Source organism: Cupressus sempervirens, chromosome 7 (assembly GCF_028749045.1).
Source record: "Cupressus sempervirens isolate cs-2001-9-10 chromosome 7, ASM2874904v1, whole genome shotgun sequence".
Classification (NCBI taxonomy): Eukaryota; Viridiplantae; Streptophyta; class Pinopsida; order Cupressales; family Cupressaceae; genus Cupressus; species Cupressus sempervirens.
Genome location: NC_143124.1, coordinates 526,418,352 through 526,442,349, shown reverse-complemented (window position 1 = coordinate 526,442,349; position 23,998 = coordinate 526,418,352). Strand labels below are relative to the sequence as shown.

The 23,998-nt window shown below is 36.6% G+C and overlaps 1 protein-coding gene across 4 annotated transcripts in view; it reads right to left on the bottom strand.

The window, feature by feature from the left end:
- LOC149547837 (helicase-like transcription factor CHR28) overlaps positions 1-23,998 on the bottom strand; it is an 83,839-nt gene that overhangs the window by 9,659 nt on the left and 50,182 nt on the right. For all 4 annotated transcript variants that reach the window (XM_089791880.1, XM_089791882.1, XM_089791881.1 and 1 more), the window contains one exon: positions 4,974-5,195. In XM_089791880.1, the coding sequence (XP_089648006.1) occupies positions 4,974-5,195 (222 nt within the window). The remainder of the gene's footprint in view (positions 1-4,973; positions 5,196-23,998) is intronic.

Here is a 23,998-nt window from a genome sequence, read left to right as displayed (position 1 = left end):
CAAGTAACACAATTTGCTAGCCGTTCCTTCACATTGCATATCATTATTGGTGCCATTCGTGTTAAGAAAATATTTCTGCCGGATGCTTAGTTGGAGTCTGCATACTCCAAAAGAACTGAGGCGGAGAAAATTGTAACTATACTGTTTTTGACTAAGTTACCAGATACGCAACTCAGAAGCTGGATGCCGATGCAGGTTCACTGTGGGTATGAATTTGCTGCAGAAAAGGATGCAGATGCAGAACTAGGCAACGTCTTCAATTATACAGTCCACAGGCTTCAGTATTTATTGGCATTATATTATTATATTAATGATAATCTTATCGAATATATATTTCATAGGCCGTATGTACAGGGAGCAGGTAGAAAGGAAGCTCCCCATGGTCAGGTTTTAAGAAACATTTCTTTAATTTGTTCGATCAAAATATATATTTTTAAAGCTCCTAATTCAAGTGAATAATCCCAACACTCGACTGCACAAATATTATTCTGTTCCTTGCAATTGTAATTTCACCCACTCTAGAATTCAGACTTCATGATTGGCTGAATATTACTTCCCACAACGAATCCAATATGGATTTCCACATAACAATGATCTTTGATGTTAGCAGCAAATAATATTATCTGGAGTATTAACACTAACATTAGATTACTATTATTTAGAGTTCTTTAGTTAGTAATTATGAGAAAAATGTACCCCTTTATAAAACATTGCAACGTTTCAAGCTGTAGATATAGATAGGCTTATTTTAATATTTTTTAGTTTCAATTGACATTTAATATTTATCTTTGATATTTGGCATTGATCAATGAAGTATCACACTATAAAATGATTGAATTTTGTATATTTCTTTCTTTCTTTTTTTTTTTTTTTTTTTTTTTTTTTTTTTTTTTTTTTTTGTGTGTGTAAACATAACCAAATGCATCCAAACCCCCCCAAAAAAAAAATTCCACATATCCACATACCAAGTTCTTGTACCCAGATTGTAATATCCCTAACCAAATATTTGCTGATATAAACAAAATAATCAGAACTAAAACCTTGCACATGTATTCCAGCAAAAACGAGTCCAGTACGATAGCCGACAGATGTTTAACCAGCTTCTTCTTAATTATAACATTCAAACTCAGAGATAGGCAAATGGAATACAATACGATGTTTAAACCAGGAGATTCTTCACAATTTAATAACCAGTTCCTTTCAGAATAATATTTAGGATTTTAGGCATATAGAAATGCATTATAGACTTATAATGTTAAAACCAGAAACTTCCATACAACTCCAAAAATATGTTATTGCATTATACAACAGCAATACAATAACCAGTACAAAAACCCAATCCTAAATACAAATTTAACAGTCAGATTGGAATGCTAGAATACGAACCTGTAAGCGTGAATGAAACACCAGAAATGATGTTTCCCAGGACAATGGGTCTGTGTCCACTGTCTGCTAGCATGAGGAGCTACGTCCTCCAACTAGCTGAAAGCTGAAGCTTTCTAAGACTCTCACAAGAGAGAAAACTAAACTGAATAATAAAATCAAGCATACCAACAACGAGCCTCTTTCTACTTTTAATATGCAAACCAAGACTCTTCGGCTTCTCTCTGATTTTTGTCTTATTGCCTTGTGGCTCTTCAACATCCCTAAGGCATTTCATCTTGTTCCTCCCTAACCCTTTGTCCTTTGTATAATATTGAATCGACCTTTTTAATATTTTGAACCTATGTCTCAGTCAATTTAAATATTGTATAGAATAAGACTTCAACATTTCTAATGTCCCTAAAGGGATCATTACACACATCCACATCTGCATTAGAACTGGTAAGTTAGGTTTTTGATGATGGGTTCAACAAAAGTGGAGAGAAGCTGATTAGGGTAAGTTATAAATACAAGCATAAACTTAAAAGAAGACAGAACATTTGGCAAGGGTTCTTTGTAATACTTCAAAAATTGTTTCATTTTTATAGGTGACAGAACCTTTGGCAAGGGCTCTTTGTATAATGTTGAAGGCATGCCAATGGGTTTCATTTATGAGATCATGGATAGGGCCAAGGAAGCCATCTCACATTACTATGGCAGAAATTCAAGAAAATGTGAAATCCTTTGGCACATCATTGATTGTTAGGGGACAAACCAACTGTGCCAGCCAATACAGGCCTTAGTCAACTTCCTGAACCTGAAATTCTACTTCTCTTATTCATTTAGGCTGATGAGTTTATCGCAGGTGTTGTTGTGTGCATTCATAAGATAGCACCTGATTGTGAGTTGAGATACAAGATTCTTCAAGAGTTTGAGATAAGATTTGACATTTGCTATATCTTATTTATGAATTTGGAAATGCCCATTGTTGAGTTTATCTTATTTATGCATTGGGAAATGTTTATTGTTCAAGATCTGCACGGGTGCAAAGGGGAGACTCTTTTCTTCACAACAAGCAATTAAAGAGAGGAAGATGTAGCCTTTAGTTTGTTTGTTCTCATATTTGGACATATCATTATATGCAATTCTGTGAACATTTATAAACTTATGCTGCTCTTATAAATTTTAATGATTGAAACTGTAACTATGAATGATGAAATTTCAAATATTGAGTGTTTGGGTATCATACGACATGGGTGATGTCTCGATTATGGCTCTTGTGTTTCTCTAAATGCATTAATTTCTTCTTTTGTTGAGTGCTTACCTTAGTTTTTGCCGAGTTCGAGACCAATTTTTGCACAGCCAAGTCCACAGTGAGCCTTAATTTTCCAGCAATGTCAGACATTGAAATTGCATTAATTTGTTGTCGACTTGTCATACCATCACCATGTTAAGTATTATCTCAATCAACAGGGCTGAGTAGGGTTAGGGGCAACTAATTATCAAAGAAAAAAAATGATGTTTACATGTTGTCCATCACCCTAGAGATGGGTGCCCTATCTTGAGAATGTAGAGATTTTATATATATATATACCCACATTTGCTGGCTGACCTGGTTGTGACCCTTGGTGATGTATTTAAATACAAATTAAATATTGCATGTGCTAGCCAACCCGATTTGATATGTTGTATTGTTTGGTGAAGAGGTGCCTCTAAGAGGGTATCAAGAGATGTATGTTGAGACTCATTTGAGCACTGAATCATTCCACTATTGTTCTGATTTGTATGAGCCAGCAGCAATAGCAAGTCAGGAAGTAATATAACACAAGTTTAAAGGCAATGGCTCCTTGCATATATCAGCGACTATCAAACAAGGGATTATGTTTGATAAATATGCAGCAATTATGATAGAAGACAATGACTACATAATAAGGGGCAGTAATTATTAAACATCGATTAAGGGTTTGATACACTTCAAAAGGAAACACACAATTAAAAGTCAAAAATGCAGGGCTGTAACCATTTCAGAGTTGTATAGCAGTGAAGGGTTGTGAGTCCCTTAATAACAAGGTATAAAAGGGAAGACATTCCCCAAAGAATTGCATAAGGGATAATTAGAGGAAAACAGCATCTGATCTAACATCCAAATGTCAGAAAAATACAAAATTTGAATCAGAGTTCAATTCAGAAGGAAGGCAACCAGCTGTGGTGTTTAATTCATATGCGATAACATCAGCAGGACCATTGGTATGCACAGTAGAACAAACAGTAGAGGCATTGATCAATATAGCAAAGTGAACAAGGCAACGGAAATACATAAGACAAGGATCAGAGATAATCATCGAAGGAACAGAAGCAGGAATATGTACAGCCGATAAACTTATTTATAATCTCCTAGATTATTGTGGTGTGATAGAACAGTTGTGTACATACACTTATGCCTATTATATATAGATTTAAATATGTACGTTTGTACCAATCATATGCAGACAATTGACGTTGAATCTAAATATCTATGGGATCAGTGTGCCTCACTAGGTAGACTACTTCATGAGATTGTTTGATGACTGCATGAGACCGAGAGGGGCAGATATTCTGTTCTTGTGCCTGGATCGAATTAAGGGCACCCTACTGTAATCTTCCCTGTCAGCATTTATAGGTTGGTTATTGAGATAACTAAGGGATCCTCAATCATAAAAGGAGAAAAGGGTAGTGTGATGAAGGGGAACAGTGTACAGGCTCCGCTAAGTATACTGCCTCATGAATATGGTTACAGCCACATGAGGCCAAGGGGGGCAGTTACTACTCCTGGACCTAGGGTAGGGGATAACTAGGGCACCTCATCATGTCCTTCATATCTCAGTGGGATCCCCTATCATACAGAGGAGAGAAGGATTATGTCATGGAGGACAACGGTGTACAAGCTCCATTTGGTATGCCACCTCATGAGCATGGTTATGACTGCATGAGGCCAAGGGGACAGTTTCCACTCTTGGGCCTAGGGTTGGGGATAGTTAAGCACCTCGTCATGCCTTCCCTATCTCAACCTTCATTATGGATGAGCCCATGAGAATAATGTGCTATAACTATTTCTATCTTAACCCTAAAAAAGGATGTCTTACATGTATTATGACTATATTATTATTATCTAACTTGGTTGCAGTTTCCGAGACAAGCTAATTTCATCTTATTCCTAGGTTAGGCTAATATCTCTTGTTATATTATGCTCCTGGTTTCATTTGGATTGTAAATTTATGGTGAAGCATAAGGGGATCCAAGAGAGACAATACACAACTCGTAAATTGTCAGTTTAACTATAATGTTTCATAATATGGTTAAATATTTAATATATTTAACATGGTGAATGCCTTACTACATGAATACTTAAAGGTGAGTATATCTTTTAATTCTCTCTTGGTTTTTGTCATTGTCCCCTGCTGTCCTCCTCGGGAAAGAACTCACACCCTATCTTGGTAACAACATGGAACATCTTGGAACATCTTTGAGATCTTGGACACAAAAAAATATTTATTGAACACTATAAGACTGACATTGAGGGGACATCAGACACAATAGTAGTGAGAATGGAGACGGTCAGGCAAAAATCATACATTACACATTCCACAGATGGCCAATGAACCTTCCAAACTATTTACGAGTTCACTCAGCTTTTCATTAGGCAGTTTCTTCGCTGTTTCTGCAGACGATCTCCAAGTGGTATCAGATGAGCAGGCTTTTACAAGAAGAGGATGGTCACATGCCTGACGAAGACGTAATAACATCAATAATATGTTAACATAGTTTTGTTTCACAGTTCCAGCATCTTGATACACCTGCAAAACCAAAACCATAAATTTAAAAACAATCATTCAAAGAAATATGTCAAAAGATAATAGGCATGCAAGAGGGGAAAATACAATGCAGTTTGCATACTTAAATACCTTAATATATTAATGCTAATGTTATTGCAATCATTATATATATCAATAGTTAGACTGATGACAAAACAAATAACCAAATCAGTTCATCTACATTTGAATAAGATCTCTTCCAGAAAAACTGGTGCTATGCACAATTATGGGCATTTTTTATCTAACAAAATAAGCACAGTATATTTGGAGAGTTCGGGTTTCAATAAAATTATTATTATCAATGCAGGTTCGTGGATAGGTGTGAGTGCTCAATATTGTAATAAGAAAGCTACAATATACTTAAGTTCATCAGAGCAATATGATGATTACCATAATGTTTTGTTTCATGACAATAATTATTTTGTTTCATGACAATAATTATTAAACATATTTTTTATTCTTATTAACATTCTAGCATTATCAGAATTATATTTTATAGTCTTGTCACAACTAGCATTAGTACAATCACTGACAAGTGTAAAAGCTTTAAAGAGTATCAAATTTTTACATTCACATGTGTCCAATAAACAATTCTTGATTTTTGAAAGATGTGGTGATGAAAAAAATTGCAATGCTACTAGGTTCTACTATGGCATCTGCCAGCCTCACACACATTTGTTACTCGAAATCTGTGCCTTCTGTTGGGCTTTTTGCTGTTATCATCACAGATTTGTTTCCCCATGTTCCAACAAGCGTATCTCACAAGGCAAAAGTTAGATGTCAATGGACTAAAGCCAACTTCTTCCAGAGGGCATTCAACAGTTCAAGCGTTTGCGGAGAAGCTACCCCTCCAACTACTCAGTTTAAATCTAATGAAACCAAATATTACATATGGTTTCTCAAACATCCAAAACTACCATCCATACACTCACTTTATACAAAAATCCTCATTTGGTGGGATACATCTATTCTCATGCTTTGTCTGGAGGCTTGAAAAAGGGAATTTCCATGTTATAAATGCAATAATTAAAAATGCATATCTTCCTAATGAGAGCCCACCTTGATCTTTTATCTAAGCAATTGATGCAATTTCAATTTCAACAAAAGCCTTTCCCCAAAATTGACACAAAGGAGTACAGAACGCAGCTTCTTGCAGGAAGCTTTAAGGATTCTTCACTGAATATGACATTTGAATGATCAAGTCAGTCTGCGAAATCCAGTACAAGCACTGCTCCAAATGATCTTCTGCTATTACTTGGCAAGTTGCCAGAAGCAGTTAAAAATAGTTATGCCACCTGAAATATAAAAGCTCCTTGCAGTCCATGCACTAAATACTATATTAGAAAAAATATATTCCTTTTTTTTTATCTAGCTTTGATCTGTGAGTTCAACAGAACATTAGCCAAAGACCAAGCCCTTAAAAAAATACACACCAATAACCATTTGAACAACCTAGCAATAAACAATGACCATTGTCAAACAAATTTGAACAGAAAAGAAAGACAAAAAATTAGTGACAAGGTTTGTGAAAAACGAAAAAAATGATTATTTGGACACTAAAAGAAGGCAGCTCAGTGGCAGAGTTCAATAGCAACAGTGTGAAACATCACTAAAAAGAAGCGGGGTGTTAGCAGATGTAACTGTGCCTTTTCCTGCTTTTTTGTAAGTTTCAAATGCTCAAAAAATTATTTTTCTTTTTCAAATTGCAGCAACCATTGCACATAAATGAATTTTGGTGAGGGAATCATCAAGGTATTGGGGTGGTGTGGATGAAGCGGGAAAGCCTGTTACCCATATGAAAAAGGCCCATTCGAACCGTATAAAACATTCGGCAATTTGTGATAACTTTAGATAAAGGGAAAAGAAGAGAATAAATTGAGACGGGAAAAATTCAGTTGGGTCATTTGCGCAATAAAGATTTTGCAGAGGTTTATACTAGGGTATTTAGTCAACTTACAGTCATTAGAGGATAAGGAGTTAATGTTTGTCCAAAGATAACTAGAGATAACAATTCAATGGTAACAAGATTGTTAATGGAGGGTAATCCAAGGTCCATGGTTATGCCATTGCCAGAAGTACATATAGAATCTGCTATACCATCCATGGTTGCTAGTGGTTATGTTTCTAAAAGAAGAAAGAGGAAGACTAGTGGTAGTGAGAGGCTGAAGACAATTGTAGGGATGTCGACATGCAATCATGAGAAGTGGCGGAGTCTTCAAAAGCTATATCTTCTTTCCCATACCATCCCATTTCATGTGTGCCACAATCTCCATATTTCAAACAGATGTTTAAAGATGCACCTTATGCTGATCATTCATCTAAGCCCTTGGAAAACATAAACAAGCACTACAACTCCTGATAAAGAGTACTCTAAGGTGAATATGATGATGAAGTACACACAGTAGACTTGATTGAGGAGACGTTGCCCTATTATCATGGGTAGATGAATTGATATTGGATATCATCCAATCATCAACATAGTAGTTGTATATGTAGCCATAACAGACAATCCATTCATACTAACATACAAATAATTACCAAATTCCCTAATTTATGCAAGTAGCAATAGATGAGAGCTCTTGTATACTGAAAGTGAGATATAGCTCTCAATTTAGCCACTAAGATTTTACCCTGAGCTTTACAACCTCTACTGGACTAAGGGCGGTTATCAAACACCTGTCACTTAAATCTTTCCTGTAATCTTAACGACAAAAAATTTTGTAGACACAATTTCCTGTGATGCCACACCAAGCAAAGTAATTTGGTTGACAATATGATCCAGCAATTCATATCATAATAGTTATTGCTAGAAAAGGATGATATAAGTTTACAAATTCAAATATAATTTCTTAAATTTGATAGTTTTAGATTAAACAGGTAACAAGCTTGCTAATACTCTTACACAATGTCTTCTTATAACACGAACAGGGAACCAAAACAGGAACATTCAATCTAAACATAATCCTAGACTCCTACCACACAATTGCCAAATAGCCCTAAGATTATACTTATTCTTCAAAGGTATTCAATATTTCTTTGAGTCAACCTGGACCACAATTTTGAGCTTGAAGTCATTTCCAAAAGTATTGAAAGCTCTGTATGACAACCATTACAGCACATACCATTTTAAAGTAGGGGGTGCAGTGAGCGAAATTGCATAGAAATTAGTTACCAGAACAGTATTGTAAAAAATAGCCTGTCCATGTCCCCTCTAAATAACATCTTCTAGAAGCCGTTTTCTCATTTGTAACAGAAAGGGGGGCAATTTACACAAATAAGACTAAAATGAAAATGAAAGATTTTCAATAATGTCCACACTGCCAAAGCAACCTACGGACCCACGAACAGCACATGCACCCCAGAAAAACAAGACACCAAAACCTTATAAGATGTGTAACCTCCTCTCTAGTTCTGCTCTTTGACAGTGAATTTAATCAATAGGTTTTCTGCTGTTCTGTTTTGTTTCTTCGAACAAAATAAATTTAAATTGCTCGTTTCAAAATTTTCTAACAGACGGCACAGATGTCACAGTTTGTCAAGCACTCCATGATAAATCAGCAGTTTTGCTAGTTCTTAACCGAGCTATCAGCATTTTTGCTCTTCATTTAATATTCGCTCCTATGTAGGCTTTTTCCTTAATGTCTCTCATGGGGTTGTATTCTTTAATATAATAAAAAAATTTACACCCATTTTGTTTGGTCCATAAGTATTAAAATAATGTAATGTTTCCTTAATTTTCATCTTAGCTGCCTTGGTTTAAGTAGTTTCTATTTCTGACTTCTATTTTCTCTCACAAAATTCCTTTTAAAAAGCCGGGTGGGGAGCCTAATATATGTTCTGTCTGCAGGCAGTTTGAATCTGCCCATCATGTCTTCTTTGACTGTATTTTTGCTAAGGAAATCTGCAATATTTTTGGACTGAATATTGATAGAAACCTCTCATTTAATTGAATTATTACTGGTTCTGTTATCTATAACAGAAAGTGGTCTGCCATTTTTTGCTCTGTTATTCATCTGTCTTACTTTGGAGCATTTGGAAATTAAGGAATAAGGATGTTTTTCAGGGTAAAGCTAGGCACCTTACTGAGTCTCTGTGGAGGCTCATATATACTGATATTGCAATGCAGGTCACAGCTATCATTAAACTGAGGGAAAGCAAGATCCTACATATTCTCAGAGAAGGTAAAGCTACATTGCAAAAGAAAAAAATTGCACATGGATACACTACCATCAAAGAGCAGGACAAGTTCGATATCACACTGGCTGAATTCACTCGCCAGCTTAAGGACAAAGGTAAATGGAGGAAAAAGGATCAGCAAGGTAATGAACAGACCACTAAGGGGCCTGCACTATTCATCAACCCTCCAGAATCCCCCATCAATATTACTACTTCTAACTCCACCAGGTGACCTTCCAGACTATGTACTTGAGGGCTCGGACTTTGATCTGTATTCTTAAAACTATTATACTGATGTAATTTGAACTTAAAGTGATGTCCGTCAGATAATTTTTTTGTATTGTGGGTTGGGATATGATGTTTTTCACTCAGTAGGTTGAGTTGGGGTTTTATTCGAACTATGGACTCTATATTTTGTTAATCTTAAATGATGTGCAATAGAAAAAAGCAGCATAATGTAATTGACTAAATATTGTAAACTCCATTTTCAATATTAAATATACTAAGTTACCGATTCTTGTTCTGATGCTGATGTGGGTGCGGGGCTCTGATGCATGGATGCATGAATTTTTGTTTTTGGAGATTTTGGATGCATTTGGGTGCACATATATATATATAAACTATTCCATAATAACAAGGCCTGCTGAAATTGACGGTTTGGAAATTGTCTACAATTTTAAGTTGCAACTGCCGATGGCAATCGATTTTTTGATTCCTATGTTCTTTTTTGCATGTGTTAACAGTATGAAATATACTGAAAAAGGCAAATAAAACCAGATACGAACTGGTCGACTAAAAGTATAACCATGTATGAAAGAGGAAGATTGCTCTTAAAAAGTGAGAAGAGACAAATTGCGATAATATGGCAGGAGCTGACATTGGTAAAAGCTGTTAACTGTTACAACAGAGCACCAGTGCAGCACCCAAAACCACCAGCGCATCCAGAAGCATCAGAATCTACACCTGGACATTTCTTAGACGCGTCGACAACAAGTAAATATACAATTAACATTATATGATATCATAACCAATCGATGGGGTTTTATAACATTTGGCGATTTTTTATTCAAAGATCCATAATCTCTTCTTACCTGGAATGTTTTTCAAGAGATTTATTTTTAAGCTTTGTTGGCATTTTCTAAAGGACTTTTTTGGGGCTTTTTGTTCATGTGTTTGGAGGACCTTTTGGCAAAAATTGTGGCCTTTTTTCAGTGTTTTGCAGTGTCATTTTTATGATTTTTCTCACAAAGAGCTTCCTGTGTCAGTTTCTATGTGTTTTTGCTCACGTGACAGCTTGAGGAAAGACTATTGTTTGCCGCCAATGAGATTTTTCTGCACACGCAACTTTTTGGATCATGTTTTGTCTTCTCCAATGTGAATTCTTTGTGGTTGTTGCTTGCATTTTCTAACTCGTGGCTCCGCAAATCATGTTTTCTGCCCACGTCAAGGTTTTTTGTGCTTTTTCTCACCCTTTTCTGCAGGCTGAGGGAAGTCTTTCAAGTTTGGCTATGGTTTTCTTGCTCATGGGTGCTCATGCCTTGTGAAACACAAGTTTTAGATTTTAGTTATTTGCACAACTTTTGATTAAAAGTGTGGGTTTCGTTTTTAACAGATCTTTTGTGGAAAAATCAATGGTTTGTTGTTCTACACCTCCTCAAAGCAAGGGTTTTCTGATTTTTCTCAAAATTGAAGGATCCTATTTTTTAGATCATGGTGTTTCTCTTGTGGGTTTTACCTTTTTTCCTCAAAAATGAAGTTTTCCATGCTGAGTGGTGTCTCATTTTTCTTGTGACAGCTACTTGCAGAGGTTCTTTTCACTGCACGATGTATCTACTCTTTCATGCGCCGTCTTAAGGGTTTTGCATGATTTTCTCCTAAAAATAATGGTGGTTATTTTTGTTTTTTGTTTGATTTTTTCATTTAAAAATTGTGGGATCTTTCTCTACCAGAGGATTTTCTGATTTTTTTCCACAATTATTCAACACTGGCGTTTTAGTGTAAGTTTTCACGATTTTTGCCTCAAGAATCGTTTTGGGGTTTTATATTTTTTTCGAAGTGTTGCCCCAAGTTAGCTGGACAGGGATGGCAAGGGACAAGGGAACAAGTTTCTGGGACATCAACTTTTTTGCCAAGTTTGGGGACACCAAGGGGACTGCTGTATAAATATAGGGAAAATAAAAAATATATCAAGAATTTTGCATATGTGCATTACATTCATGTGAAAATTTGAAATAAACCCAAGAACATAATTCAGAATTGATTGTTAATAGCAACAGCAATAACCCAACCTCCAAATTGAAACATTCTACTATCATTAAATTCTGAAACTACACCTCCAACTCATTGTAAATGGTCTGGTATTAATACACGAAAGTCTGCTATACAGTTCCGATCGTGATTTAGGTCTATTAAAGTAAGATGGGACCTTGATGCAAACTCACCATATCTTTCACAAAGGACTCAAATCAACCCAAGACCTGCCCAGCACTGATGTATTGCCACAAAATGACATAAAAATGCATGTTCTAGGTCTGTAATGCACTTTTAAGACTTTCAACTCCTTGCGAACAGTCTGCTAAATGATTCTGAGCACTTAGCATGACTGCAGCCGAATTCTTACTTTCACAATCCTTAATATGATGATATCAAATACTAATTAGAGGACCCCAAATAGCAGAAATTTCTACCAAAACTGCAATAGGCATGTTAGAGTGAACTTCGAAGGAGGGAACCACTTTAAAGTCAAAAAAGAAAGAATTTTATAAATGCAAAAGTGTTTCTTTTATAAGTGTTGAAGTTGCCTATCTAATTGGGGGCACTTGTCCCGAAAACTTCCAAGGCGTCTGTAACCGTCCTCAAGAGGTATGGGCATCCACAAGAATGTGTCCCGAAGACTTCCAAGGCGCCTGTAACCGTCCTCGAGAGGTATGGGCGTCCACAGGAGAAAAACTCTGAAGTGCCCAAGTTTCTGTTGTTGAGGATTATAGCTACAATGGAAATCTTTACCTCTGATATTGCTAGAGAAGAAATTTATGATGACATTTCCGTCATATTCATTTGTCTTTCATAAAACCAAGTGAGCACGCTATGGCATTCAAGGTGTCCTAAGTGTCTCGTCCAAAATATCTGACATTTTATTATATAAAGAGACTCATATTTGGAAAATGAAGAGACTTTCAATTATGATATGAAGAGTCTCAATTTAATACATATATGATTGCTTTGTGTGATGAGCATTGTAAGCAGTTGAAACCATTGTGCTTGAACCTCTTTTATTTAGTAAAAGAGATATTTGTTTGGTGTGGTTGGATTTTTTCCCTCAGGTTGGATGGTTTTCCCAGGATAAATTGTTGTGTCTCTTTGTGTTTTATTGTTCATCTTGATTATTGTTGTTTATCTTTATTTCTGGGCAAAACATTAACACGATACCAGAGTGGGTTACATAACAGCAAGTTTGTGTATCTATTAGAGATTGCAATAAGTATTTTGTAGGTAATTTGTATGTGTTGAATCTTCAGTAGCTACAAGAGAAATATTCTTACCTACATTAAGCATCTAACGTTCATTAATGTTAAGTCTAATATTCTCCAGCTCTATTTGCATGCATATGGTTTATTGGACTGTGTTTCCCTCTTCGTGTAGATCTCTTGTGACGTTGACCCTCTACTGTTCTCAGTTTCTTATTCTGTTATTTTCCCTTGAGCTATTTATGTTTCTCCAACTCATGTCATTGTATCTTTTTCCTCTTTGAGTTTTCTCAAAGGTGATTTATCTTATTCTAGTCACCATCATCTCTCAAATTTATCGTTAAATATGCAAAGTCATGCAGGCTGTAGAAATGAACATGGGAACATTGCTTCCAGTCATGGGACTGAATTGATGATACTTAACTTCATTAAAGAAGAAGATCGTATACAAGTTTCTTGGAAGAGGAAGAAATAATATTCAAAGCGAGGCTATTCAGCTTCAGAGGGAGTTTGCATTACAAAGGGAGAATGCCTAATTCTTTGCAAGCTTGTGTGGTAGTGTGACTGCTAAAGCTCCTTGTTTGGCAAACTTGGAGTTGACTCTCTTAGGCACCGTTTGGTTTTTAGAATTCAACAATTCAAATCCGGAAAATAATTTTTGGAACACAATTGGAACCTTTTGGTTCTAGAAATCATAGTGAGAAGATGCAATTTCTACATTTGGTTCCATAATAAAAGAATATAGACACAAATCATACCTACAATAAATTCTCCCCATGTTTGATATTAGAGCCTTCAAGGCCATGTTTCCTTGTAGAAGAAGCCTTACTAGAGCATGAATTCTACTGCTTGATAGGGCTATGGTGAAGGAGAGAGCCCAGTGCTTGTATAGGGTTTGCCCACTACCCTCACTCTTACTACAAAACATCCTTGAAGCCTACCCACTGTTTTGACCCACTTCTCCCCTTTTTACTACCACCAACATTCTAGGCCTTATGTTCTTCAATGTCCTCCAATTTATAGGTCTTATAGGTCTCTGATGGTCACTTTTAGGGTTGTAGGGTTGAACAAATTAAGCAAAAAACACTTTTAAAAAGTTATAAAAAAAAGTTTTCAGACCAAAATCTGCCTGGGTTTGGCCACTGTGCGGCAAATTCTTTCAAATTTGCTCTAAATTATACTTGGGTTCCTCTAACAGAATTTGCAGCAAATATGTTGCTCTACAAGCTGATTTGGGCTGAATTTGACAAGGACCAAACTTTGTATTGAACAGAACCAAACTTTGCAAGTTGCTAAAGAGAATTTGGTAACTTAGACAACCATCAAACTTAACCTGGTCGGCTTAGACTGTGGTAGGACAATTCTTTGTTCCCAAAACAATTGTATCAAGGTGCTCATATTTGAAGATTGTCAGAATGTGTTGCTTCCAGGTGTTATGGTTTTTGCCAATGAATCTTTGATTGCCTACCAACATTAAGTTGGGCAATGATGCCATCTTGCACATTTACCAATGCACAGAAAAAGAAAAATCAGAAGCACAAAATCTCAAACACAAATCCCAATGCAAAAAAACAAAGGTAAATATGTACGGACTTCAAAAAAATAATGAAGTAAGGCTGACAAAGATTTCTAGAAAAAAGTTCAATTAACACATTTCTATAAAGAAATTCGGCTGACCTGAAAAATTGAATATAGACCAAGAAGAAATCTCAATAAACTCAAAAGGAATTTGAAATCAAAATAAATTTTCGACTGAACGGTGTTTGAGGCACGGAAAGTGAGGCACCCACAAAATTCTAACAATGACCCAATTCAAATCTCAAAAACCCACTAAGAATCTGAAATCATATTTTAAAACCGACAAAGAATTTGAGAGTTTTGAATGAAAACCTAACTGGCTGAAGAAATCTTAAGAACATGGCGGATAGCTATTTGAAACTACAAAAAAAAGGCAAAAAGATCCCTGTAACAGCAAGAGACAACAGGGGGTAATTTTTTTATCACATCAACCACAAAAAGAATGGTGCCCGAAAAACTCAAAAAAAACACAATTTTGCAAAAGACACAAAAAAACGATTGTCAGTTTCAGGAAACCATAAAAAATGACCAAAATATTGGTCGATAATGCCCTTGCTAGCAAAAATCAACGACCCTATGTGCCCTAGGCACGTAAGGAGCAGGATTTTGTGAGAATATGTGGAAATAAACTCCAGAAATGGACATACGCGATTTTAATTTTTTCTGCAAAAGATGATATACATACGCCTTCAACCAAAAACTTGCAAAAAGTTTCTTCAACAAAAACCCTACTAGGGTTTTGTAAAAAAAATTCAACAAAAACGTACGAACAAATCCTAGAAAAAAATTTCGAAAAATTTAAGACAAAAAAATTCATTTAAGAAATTATAAATTTTTCGAAAAAAAGGATAAGCTTTGATACCTTATTACGCAAGTAATTGGTAAAAGCTTTATTTTATTAATGCATGATCGAAGAGATCATTATATAGAATTTTACAAATGTACAAAATAGAAGGTTTCTAATAAAAAAAATGAAAAAGAAACAAACTTATCTATTTAAATTAGATTATACGCAAAAGATGACCATTAAAGTAATAAAATAATAATATTCTAATAAAGTCTCAACATCAATTGCTCTTATTATGTTGCTAAATTGTATATTTATCTGTGAGAGAGATATAAAGTGACAGCCCTTATAATGTATATTTCTCTATGAGAGAAGAAAATGAGGCGAAAACCTTTGTAATTGCATATTTCTCTCTGAGAGACAAATATGAGGTGAAATCCCTTGCGAGAGCTTGGTTTTCAACACATCATAATAGCTATGGTGGATGTCATGTTGAGAGATTCCACGACAACATCACATTGACTAATTCCATGATGGCCACTTATTTATATGCTTCTTTCCACACATGGGAGTAGCCATTGTGGATGTCATGTTGATAGATTCCATGATGACATCACATCAAGTGAATACATGATATGAGTTTGTGTATATATTTCTTTCCACACATGGGAGTAGCCATGATGAACGTCATTTTGAGTGATTCCATGACATTATCATGTTGAGAGATTCTATGATAAAAAAATTCACAAATGGGTGCAGCTAAAGATGTCATATTGAGAGATTCTACAACTTGGATATCTGGAAAGATACATCCCTAGCTAAGAGGGAGTGTTGAAGATATAGCTTTCAGATATATCTTCATCCAAATTTGGAAAATTGTAATGTCCCCATTCTTTTGTCAGGCCATTGAGAGTCAAATTCTAGCCATCCCCATTCCCTAGGCTAGAATTAATCAATTAATAAAGAGGATAATTAAATAATGCATGACTTAGCCCAAAAAGCTAATGTTGGGAGATTACAAAATTATAACTCAAAGATATAACTTAAGTTGAGGCCAATTCAAGTTATTAAGTTGTTTCTCCTAGGCAACTAAATGTGTGGGTCATTTAATAATTAATACAACTTATAATATTTGCCTAAGTTGCCGATGAGGAATCTTCTAGAGGCTGGAGATTTTATTTAAAGGCTTCGTCTATGGTTTGGAGGATTCATTGAGCCAAGTTATTATTATTTTACAATCTGCAATTTGTGCGCAACTTCTCAGGACAAAACCCCTGGAAGGAAAATCTTCTGGACGAAACCCCAGGAGAGTCAGCAAACTCATTACAGCAATCAAGTGCCTTGAATTACATACAGATCAGACTGCTGGTAATGAATTTCAGGCAGATAAGGGCAAAGAACTATTCAGGAAACAGTTTGAAGGGTTTAGGAGCAACTTTAAATAAAATAGCAGCACCTGCCGTATTTTATCTAAACTTCTAAGCGCATCAAGTCTACAAATCTGATTGATACGATCTTCACAAGGGTATTTGTTATTGTCTGATGGGGCCGGTTCTGGTATGATCATCGCATACTATTATTGTTCAGTTGTCTTTCCGTAATAAATCTCTTATAAATAGCAGGGCATTTTCTACTGTGAATCTATGTAAGGGAAAGTTCTCTTCAAGCATGTAATTAATATCCATATTCTATCTGCAACTTTCTAATTCAGCAACTTTCTAATTCAAATAAGAGCTGTATTTTGGTTTGTAAAATTTGTGTGGTTGTGAATTCTGCAAATTTCGTAGCTTAGGATATTTCAGTGGTATCAGAGCTGGAGATCTTGCCAGCCTGTTGAGATTTCAGCGCTGCATGTCAGTTTAGTGAATTTGCATGTTAGTTTCTTGGTGAATTTGGCGGTTGCATGTCAAAATAAAGGAAATCTATGCACAGATATAACACTAGAAGTAGATCTGGGCATCAAGAAGAATCAGAAATCAGACCAGCTGAAGGTGGAATGGGTGAGAGAAGAGATGGATCACCACCTAGAGATTTAAACAATCAAATGGATCAGTTGTTGACAGCCTTTGCTCAGCAGCAACAACAGATGATGCAACAATTCCAAGATCGAATGATCACTGCCATGGGTCAATTGAGGATGGGTCGTTCTAGGTCTGGAAGATCGAGTAGTGTACCCAGTCGGGCCAATAGTAGACATGAAAACCAGGACAGAGCAGGGTCTAATGCTGTTAGATCAACGACTACACGATCTGATAGACCCCTACGCCCTACCTTCTTGCCCAGACAAAATGAAGAAGAGACAACACTAGAGAAACCGGAGGTAGAAACCCATATAACTGATGATGTGTTGGCTGCATATGCTGATTATATGGCACTTCCGGAACAGGTTAGAACGTTAATGAATCTGAATCAGTTTATGGATCAGCAGAAGGAGAAAGCTAGATTCCACATGAACAGGCAAGATGGAAGGCCTAGAGGACAGGGTAGATTTGGTACTCAGCCAGCTGAATATAAGGATGCATTGAACAAAATCCCTCTACCTACTTTTGATGGCAGTGGACAAATGAGTGCCAGATCTTGGATACACAAACTTGAGACCTTCTTGTCTCTCAAACCGATGGAAGAAGATAAGGCCATTCAATTTGCCACAATGCATTTAGAAGGAGCAGCATGACTGGTGGCATCATGGGCTAGTCTCTCAAGATCATGCACTGATTCACTCTTATGAAGAATTTGTTAACAAATTGATTGCCCGGTTTGACAGAAAAGATGTGGAAGTCTATTATAGGGAGTTGGCTCAGCTTAAGCAGACTGGTCATGTTGAAACATACATCAATGAGTTTCAGAAAATTGCTGTTATGGTCCCTGACATGACAGAAAGGCGTGTTACAATGCTATTTGTTGAAGGCTTGAGTGACAGATTGCGTGGGTTGGTGAAGGCTCACAAGCCTAGCACATTACACGATGCCATAGGTCTAGCATTGGACTTGGAAACTACACCTCCCTTCCAACCACAAAAGAAATTCTTTAGCGGTTCACAGTCAAAGCAAAAGAATTTCAGAACACAAAAGAACTTCCCACCAAAATCAGATCAGGAATCCAGGAATGAACTTCGCAGGAAGAAGTTATGTTTTAATTGCAAAGAACCATGGGAGCCTGGCCATCATTGCCTTGGTAAAGGCAAGGTACATCTGATTGAAGTGATTTCTGAAGATGAAGAACAAGAAGAACAGGATCATAGCATGGATGAGTGTTCTAATCAAGGAGATCAGCCTCAAATATTTCTGGAGGACTCAACAACTAAGGAAATTCCACGCATTGTTACTTTGTTTGGAGTTCCTCGTACCAGACCTTTTAGACTAAAGGGTGTTCTTAAGGGACAAAGGATGGTGTGTTTGGTTGATAGCGGAGCCACACATAACTTCATTGATGAGGGGTTAGCAAAGAGGCGAGGGCTTCAGGTTGAGGAGTTTCCAGGATTCAACGTCATAGTGGCTGATGGTTTTCCATTGACTTGCACTAAGATAATTCCCCAGCTCAGAGCTCAATATACAATTTGGTGACTACACTTTGATAGGGGATTTCTATGTGATTAATCTTAGTAATTTAGATGCTGTTTTGGGATTGGAGTGGTTGGAATCACTTGAACAGTATGTTCAAGACTTTAAATAGATGCAACTAGAGTTTATGGTCAATGGGAAAAAGATAATACTTAAGGCAATGGCAGATGGTGGACCTAGGGTGGTGTTAGCTAGAAAGATGGAAGCCTTATTCAGGCATGGCGATGTAGATTGGGGAGCACAGTGTTTCATTTCTTCTAAACCAGTCTCCAACAGAAAGCCAGATTACCATGTGCACATACAAACAGTGTTAGATAAACATAGTATAGTTTTTGGAGACATACCTCTTGGTTGGCCACCAGATAGAGGATTTGAACATGTGATTGAGATGGAAGAAGGTTCAAAACCTGTGATCACCACACCTTATCAGCACCCCCGTCACTTTAAGGAGGAGATTGAGAAGACAATTAAAGAGCTTCTTAGTATGGGTCATATCAGGCCCAGTTCAAGCCCACTTGCCTCATCGGTAGTTTTGTTTAAGAAGAAAGAGGGGACGATGCGCATGTGTATAGATTACAGGGCATAGAATAAGAAAACTATTAAAAACAAGTATCCTATACCCAAGATCGATGAGTTGATTGATGAACTACATGGGGCCGTACACTTCTCCAAAATAGATCTACACTCTGGTTATCATCAAATACGTGTCAGAGAAGAGGACATTCACAAAACTGCCTTTCGATGCCATTATGGGCATTTTGAGTTCTTCGTCATGCCCTTTGGACTCACAAATGCACCAGCAACATTTTAGTCTTGTATGAATCATGTGTTTCGAGAACAACTAAGGAAATTTGTTTTGGTCTTTTTTGATGATATCCTTATCTATAGCAGAACTTGGAGTGACCATTTGCAGCATTTGGACATGGTATTGGGAATTATGAAGGCACAGTCACTTTATGCAAAAGCCTTCAAGTGTGAATTTGGGATGACAAAGATCTTATATCTGGGGCATATCATTGGCGCTGATGGTGTAAAAGTACATCAAGAAAAGATTCAAGCAATTTTGGATTGGCCACCACCTAAAAACATATCTAAGTTGAGAGGATTCTTGGGGCTATGTTCATATTATAGAAGGTTTGTGTGTGGGTTCTCTCAATTAGCTTCTCCACTGACTAACTTGACTAAGAAGGGTGCGTTCTCATGGTCAAAAAGTGCACAGTTAGCTTTTGATAAGCTTAAGGATGCTATGAGCTCATGTCCAGTGTTGGCCCTTCCAAATTCCACATAGCCATTTGTCTTAGAGTGTGATTCATCGGGGCAAGGAATTGGTGCAGTGTTGATGCAGAACCAGCATCCGATCACTTACGAGAGCAAAAAATTGAGGGACAATGAGAGACTTTATTCCACATATGATAAGGAAATGCTAGCGATCATGCATGGCTAGCCAAGTTTAGGCAGTACCTGGTTGGGACTCGTTTCATAGCGCGTACTGATCATAACAATCTCAAGTATTTCTTGGAACAAAGGGATTTGAATGAGCGACAACAAAAATGGGTAAGCAAGATTCAAGCCTATGATTTTGATGGGAGTATGTAAAAGGAAAGAAAAATATTGTTGTAGATGCTCTCTCTGGGAAACCTACCCTTTGTTCCCTCACAGAGATTGCAGCTAACTGAAAGACACAGCTATTGGTTGAATATTCAAAGAATTCTTTTGCTTGTAAACTTGTTGATGCTAAGGTGCAGGATGACAGATATGCAATGATGGATGATATTATCTATTTTAAAAATAGAATCTATATTGTACCTGGTTCCAAACTGAAGAAGAAAATATTGGAGGCATTTCATGATTCACCTATGGCAAGACACCTAGGTTTCTTCAAAACCTATTGTCAAATTCACGAGAGGTTTACCTGGAAAGGATTGAAGGATGATGTATTCCAACATGTTAGAGAATGCTTGATTTGCCAAGAAAATAAATCAGGACACACATTTCCTGCAGGTCTACTACAACCCTTGCCGATTCCTGAGCAGAAATAGGAAGGGGTATCAATGGATTTTATCACAGGACTACCACATGTGCAGGGGAAAGATTGTATCTTTGTGGTAGTTGATCGGCTCACTAAGTACGCACACTTCTTTGTTGTCCCTATTGACTCCTCAGCATTTCAGATTGCAGAGTTATTTTTTAGGAAGATCTTCAGATTGCACGAATTACCCAAAACCATTGTAAGTGATAGAGATAGCAAATTTATGAGTATGTTTTGGCAAGAATTGTTCAAATTGGTAGGAACTGAATTGACAACCAGCACCAACTACCATCCTCAAACGAACGGGCAGACAAAAATAGTTAATAAGTGAATCGAAGGGTATTTGCGAAACTATGTGTCAAGACAACAACGTACTTGGGTGAGGTGGCTCCATCTTGGTGAGTATTGCTACAATACCACCTATCACATGTCCATTGGCATGTCACCTTTCAGAGCTTTGTATGGATATGAAGCTTTATCATTTATGGATTTAGCATTTGATGACAATAAGGTCCCACGAGCTAAGGAGACTGTGCAAAGCTATCAGGACATTCTCAAAGCACTCAAAGATAACATACAACATGCCCAAAACCAGCAAAAGATGTATGCTGATAAGCACCGAGTTGAGCAGACTTTCGAAGTGGGAGACATAGTTTTCCTACGCTTGCAGCCATACAGACAGTCCACGATGAAAATAAGCGGGGCAGAAAAGTTGAAGCCACATTTTTATGGGCCCTACAGGATTTTGAAGAGAGTAGGAGAGGTTGCATATGAGTTGGAGTTGCCAAAAGGCAGCAAAATACATAATGTATTTCATGTTTCCTGCCTCAAGAAGGCTTTAGGTCAACATGCAGTTGCTTCTCCTGAGTTGCCACCTTTAGATGAAGAGGGGAAGTTGGTTTTAGTCCCTGAAGGCATTGTAGACTGGAGAGAGAGGAGGTTAAGAAATAAAATGGTTTGAGAGTATTTAATCAAGTGGAAGAATCTACCTCTTGAGGACGCTACTTGGGAAGGAGAAGAGATATTGCAGCATCCTAGCTTGCAATTGCTGGAGGACCAGCAATTCTGGGAAGGGAGGACTGTAATGTCCCCATTCTTTTGACAGGCCATTGAGAGTCAAATTCTAGCCATCCTCATTCCCTAGGCTAGAATTAATCAATTAATAAAGGGGGTAATTAAATAATGCATGACTTAGCCCAAAAAGCTAATGTTGGGAGATTACAAAATTATAACTCAAAGATATAACTTAAGTTGAGGCCAATTCAAGTTATTAAGTTGTTTCTCCTAGGCAACTAAATGTGTGGGTCATTTAATAATTAATACAACTTATAATATTTGCCTAAGTTGCCGATGAGGAATCTTCTAGAGGCTGGAGATTTTATTTAAAGGTTTCGACTATGGTTTGGAGGATTCATTGAGCCAAGTTATTATTATTTTACAATCTGCAATTTGTGCGTAACTTCGTAACTTCTCAGGACGAAACCCCTGGGAGGAAAATCTTCTGGACGAAACACCAGGAGAGTCAGCAAACTCATTACAGCAATCAAGTGCCTTGAATTACGTACAGATCAGACTGCTGGTAATGAATTTCAGGCGGATAAGGGCAAAGAACTATTCAGGAAACAGTTTGAAGGATTTAGGAGCAACTTTAAATAAAATAGCAGCACCTGCCGTATTTTATCTAAACTTCTGAGCGCATCAAGTCTACAAATCTGATTGATACAATCTTCACAAGGGTATTTGTTATTGTCTGATGGGGCCGGTTCTGGTATGATCATCGCATACTATTATTGTTCAGTTGTCTTTCTGTAATAAATCTCTTATAAATAGCAAGGCATTTTCTACTGTGAATCTATGTAAGGGAAAGTTCTCTTCAAGCATGTAATTACTATCCATATTCTATCTGCAACTTTCTAATTCAAATAAGAGCTGTATTTTGGTTTGTAAAATTTGTGTGGTTGTGAATTCTGCAAATTTCATAGCTTAGGATATTTCAAAAATGTAAATAACCTATATTTTATTAAAGACATCTAAGGGTCTTCAATTTGGAGGAACAACAAATTGAAGAATCAAGAGTCAAGACGATGAAGGGTCAAGATATCAAAGGGTCTTTACTTTGTAACGGTACGACAATGAAAGGTAAATTTATATTCTTCAAGAAGGAATTTGCTAATATAGATTGATATTCTTTCCAAGTGATGGTATCAAACATGCAATTTGTTTATTGTCTATAGATCACACAATTGATGATCATTGCTTCATTTTTGGCCTAATTTTGGGTATATTGTAAATCTATTTACTATTCTTTCATAGATAAATTATACTTGTGTGGTTGGGGATTTCCTCTCAAGTTGGAAGGTTTTCCCAAGATATTTTTTTGTCTTCTGTTCATTTATTTTCTGTGTTGCTAATGTTTATTTCTGAATTAAAAAACCAACAATATTTACCAACAGATTCCCTCTCCACTAATCTTGCTTAGCGATGCTTCTAATTTGTCAATATATAGCCCAAAAAAATTTCAAGAAAAGAAGTAGTCTTGTTTGATACCTATAACACTGCCAAAACATTTGGCATTCCATCTAATCTTATGTTTTCAGCTTTGACTTGCTCATATAGACTATGTACTGCAGCTCTAGGCACATTTGGAGCCATCAGCTCCTCTATTCTATTCCATAATATGTCACGCGGTATCATGTCATAGGGTTTTCTTAAATCTACAAAACAGCAAGAGACCTCGCTCCTTTCGTATTTTATATTTTCTCAACCAAAAACTTAAGGGAAGCACTATGGTCAATAGTGGAATGTTTTTTTGTCTAAAATCAGCCTGCTCTATAGTCTTTTTCCTTCTATTTCTGCCCACTACTAATGTTGTGTTCAACCATCCTTCCAAAATGCTTCCCACAGAGGGGTTTGACAATAATATATATCACCACTATTAATGGGAAATGCTAGTTGCCCAGTTTTCTGGAAGACCCTTTGAAGTGACATTATTAAAGATACAATTCATATTTCGTCTTTAGTTCACCATTGTTTCACAATAGAAACATTGTCTTTGTAAATTTATGATAGGTGATTTAATCTTCTCTGATAAATACAACGATTGATTTACCATAACATGATACCAGAGCAGATTGATGTGACTTCATAAATTTTCAATCTTTTGCTATGGAAATTTTTCCAAGAAATCT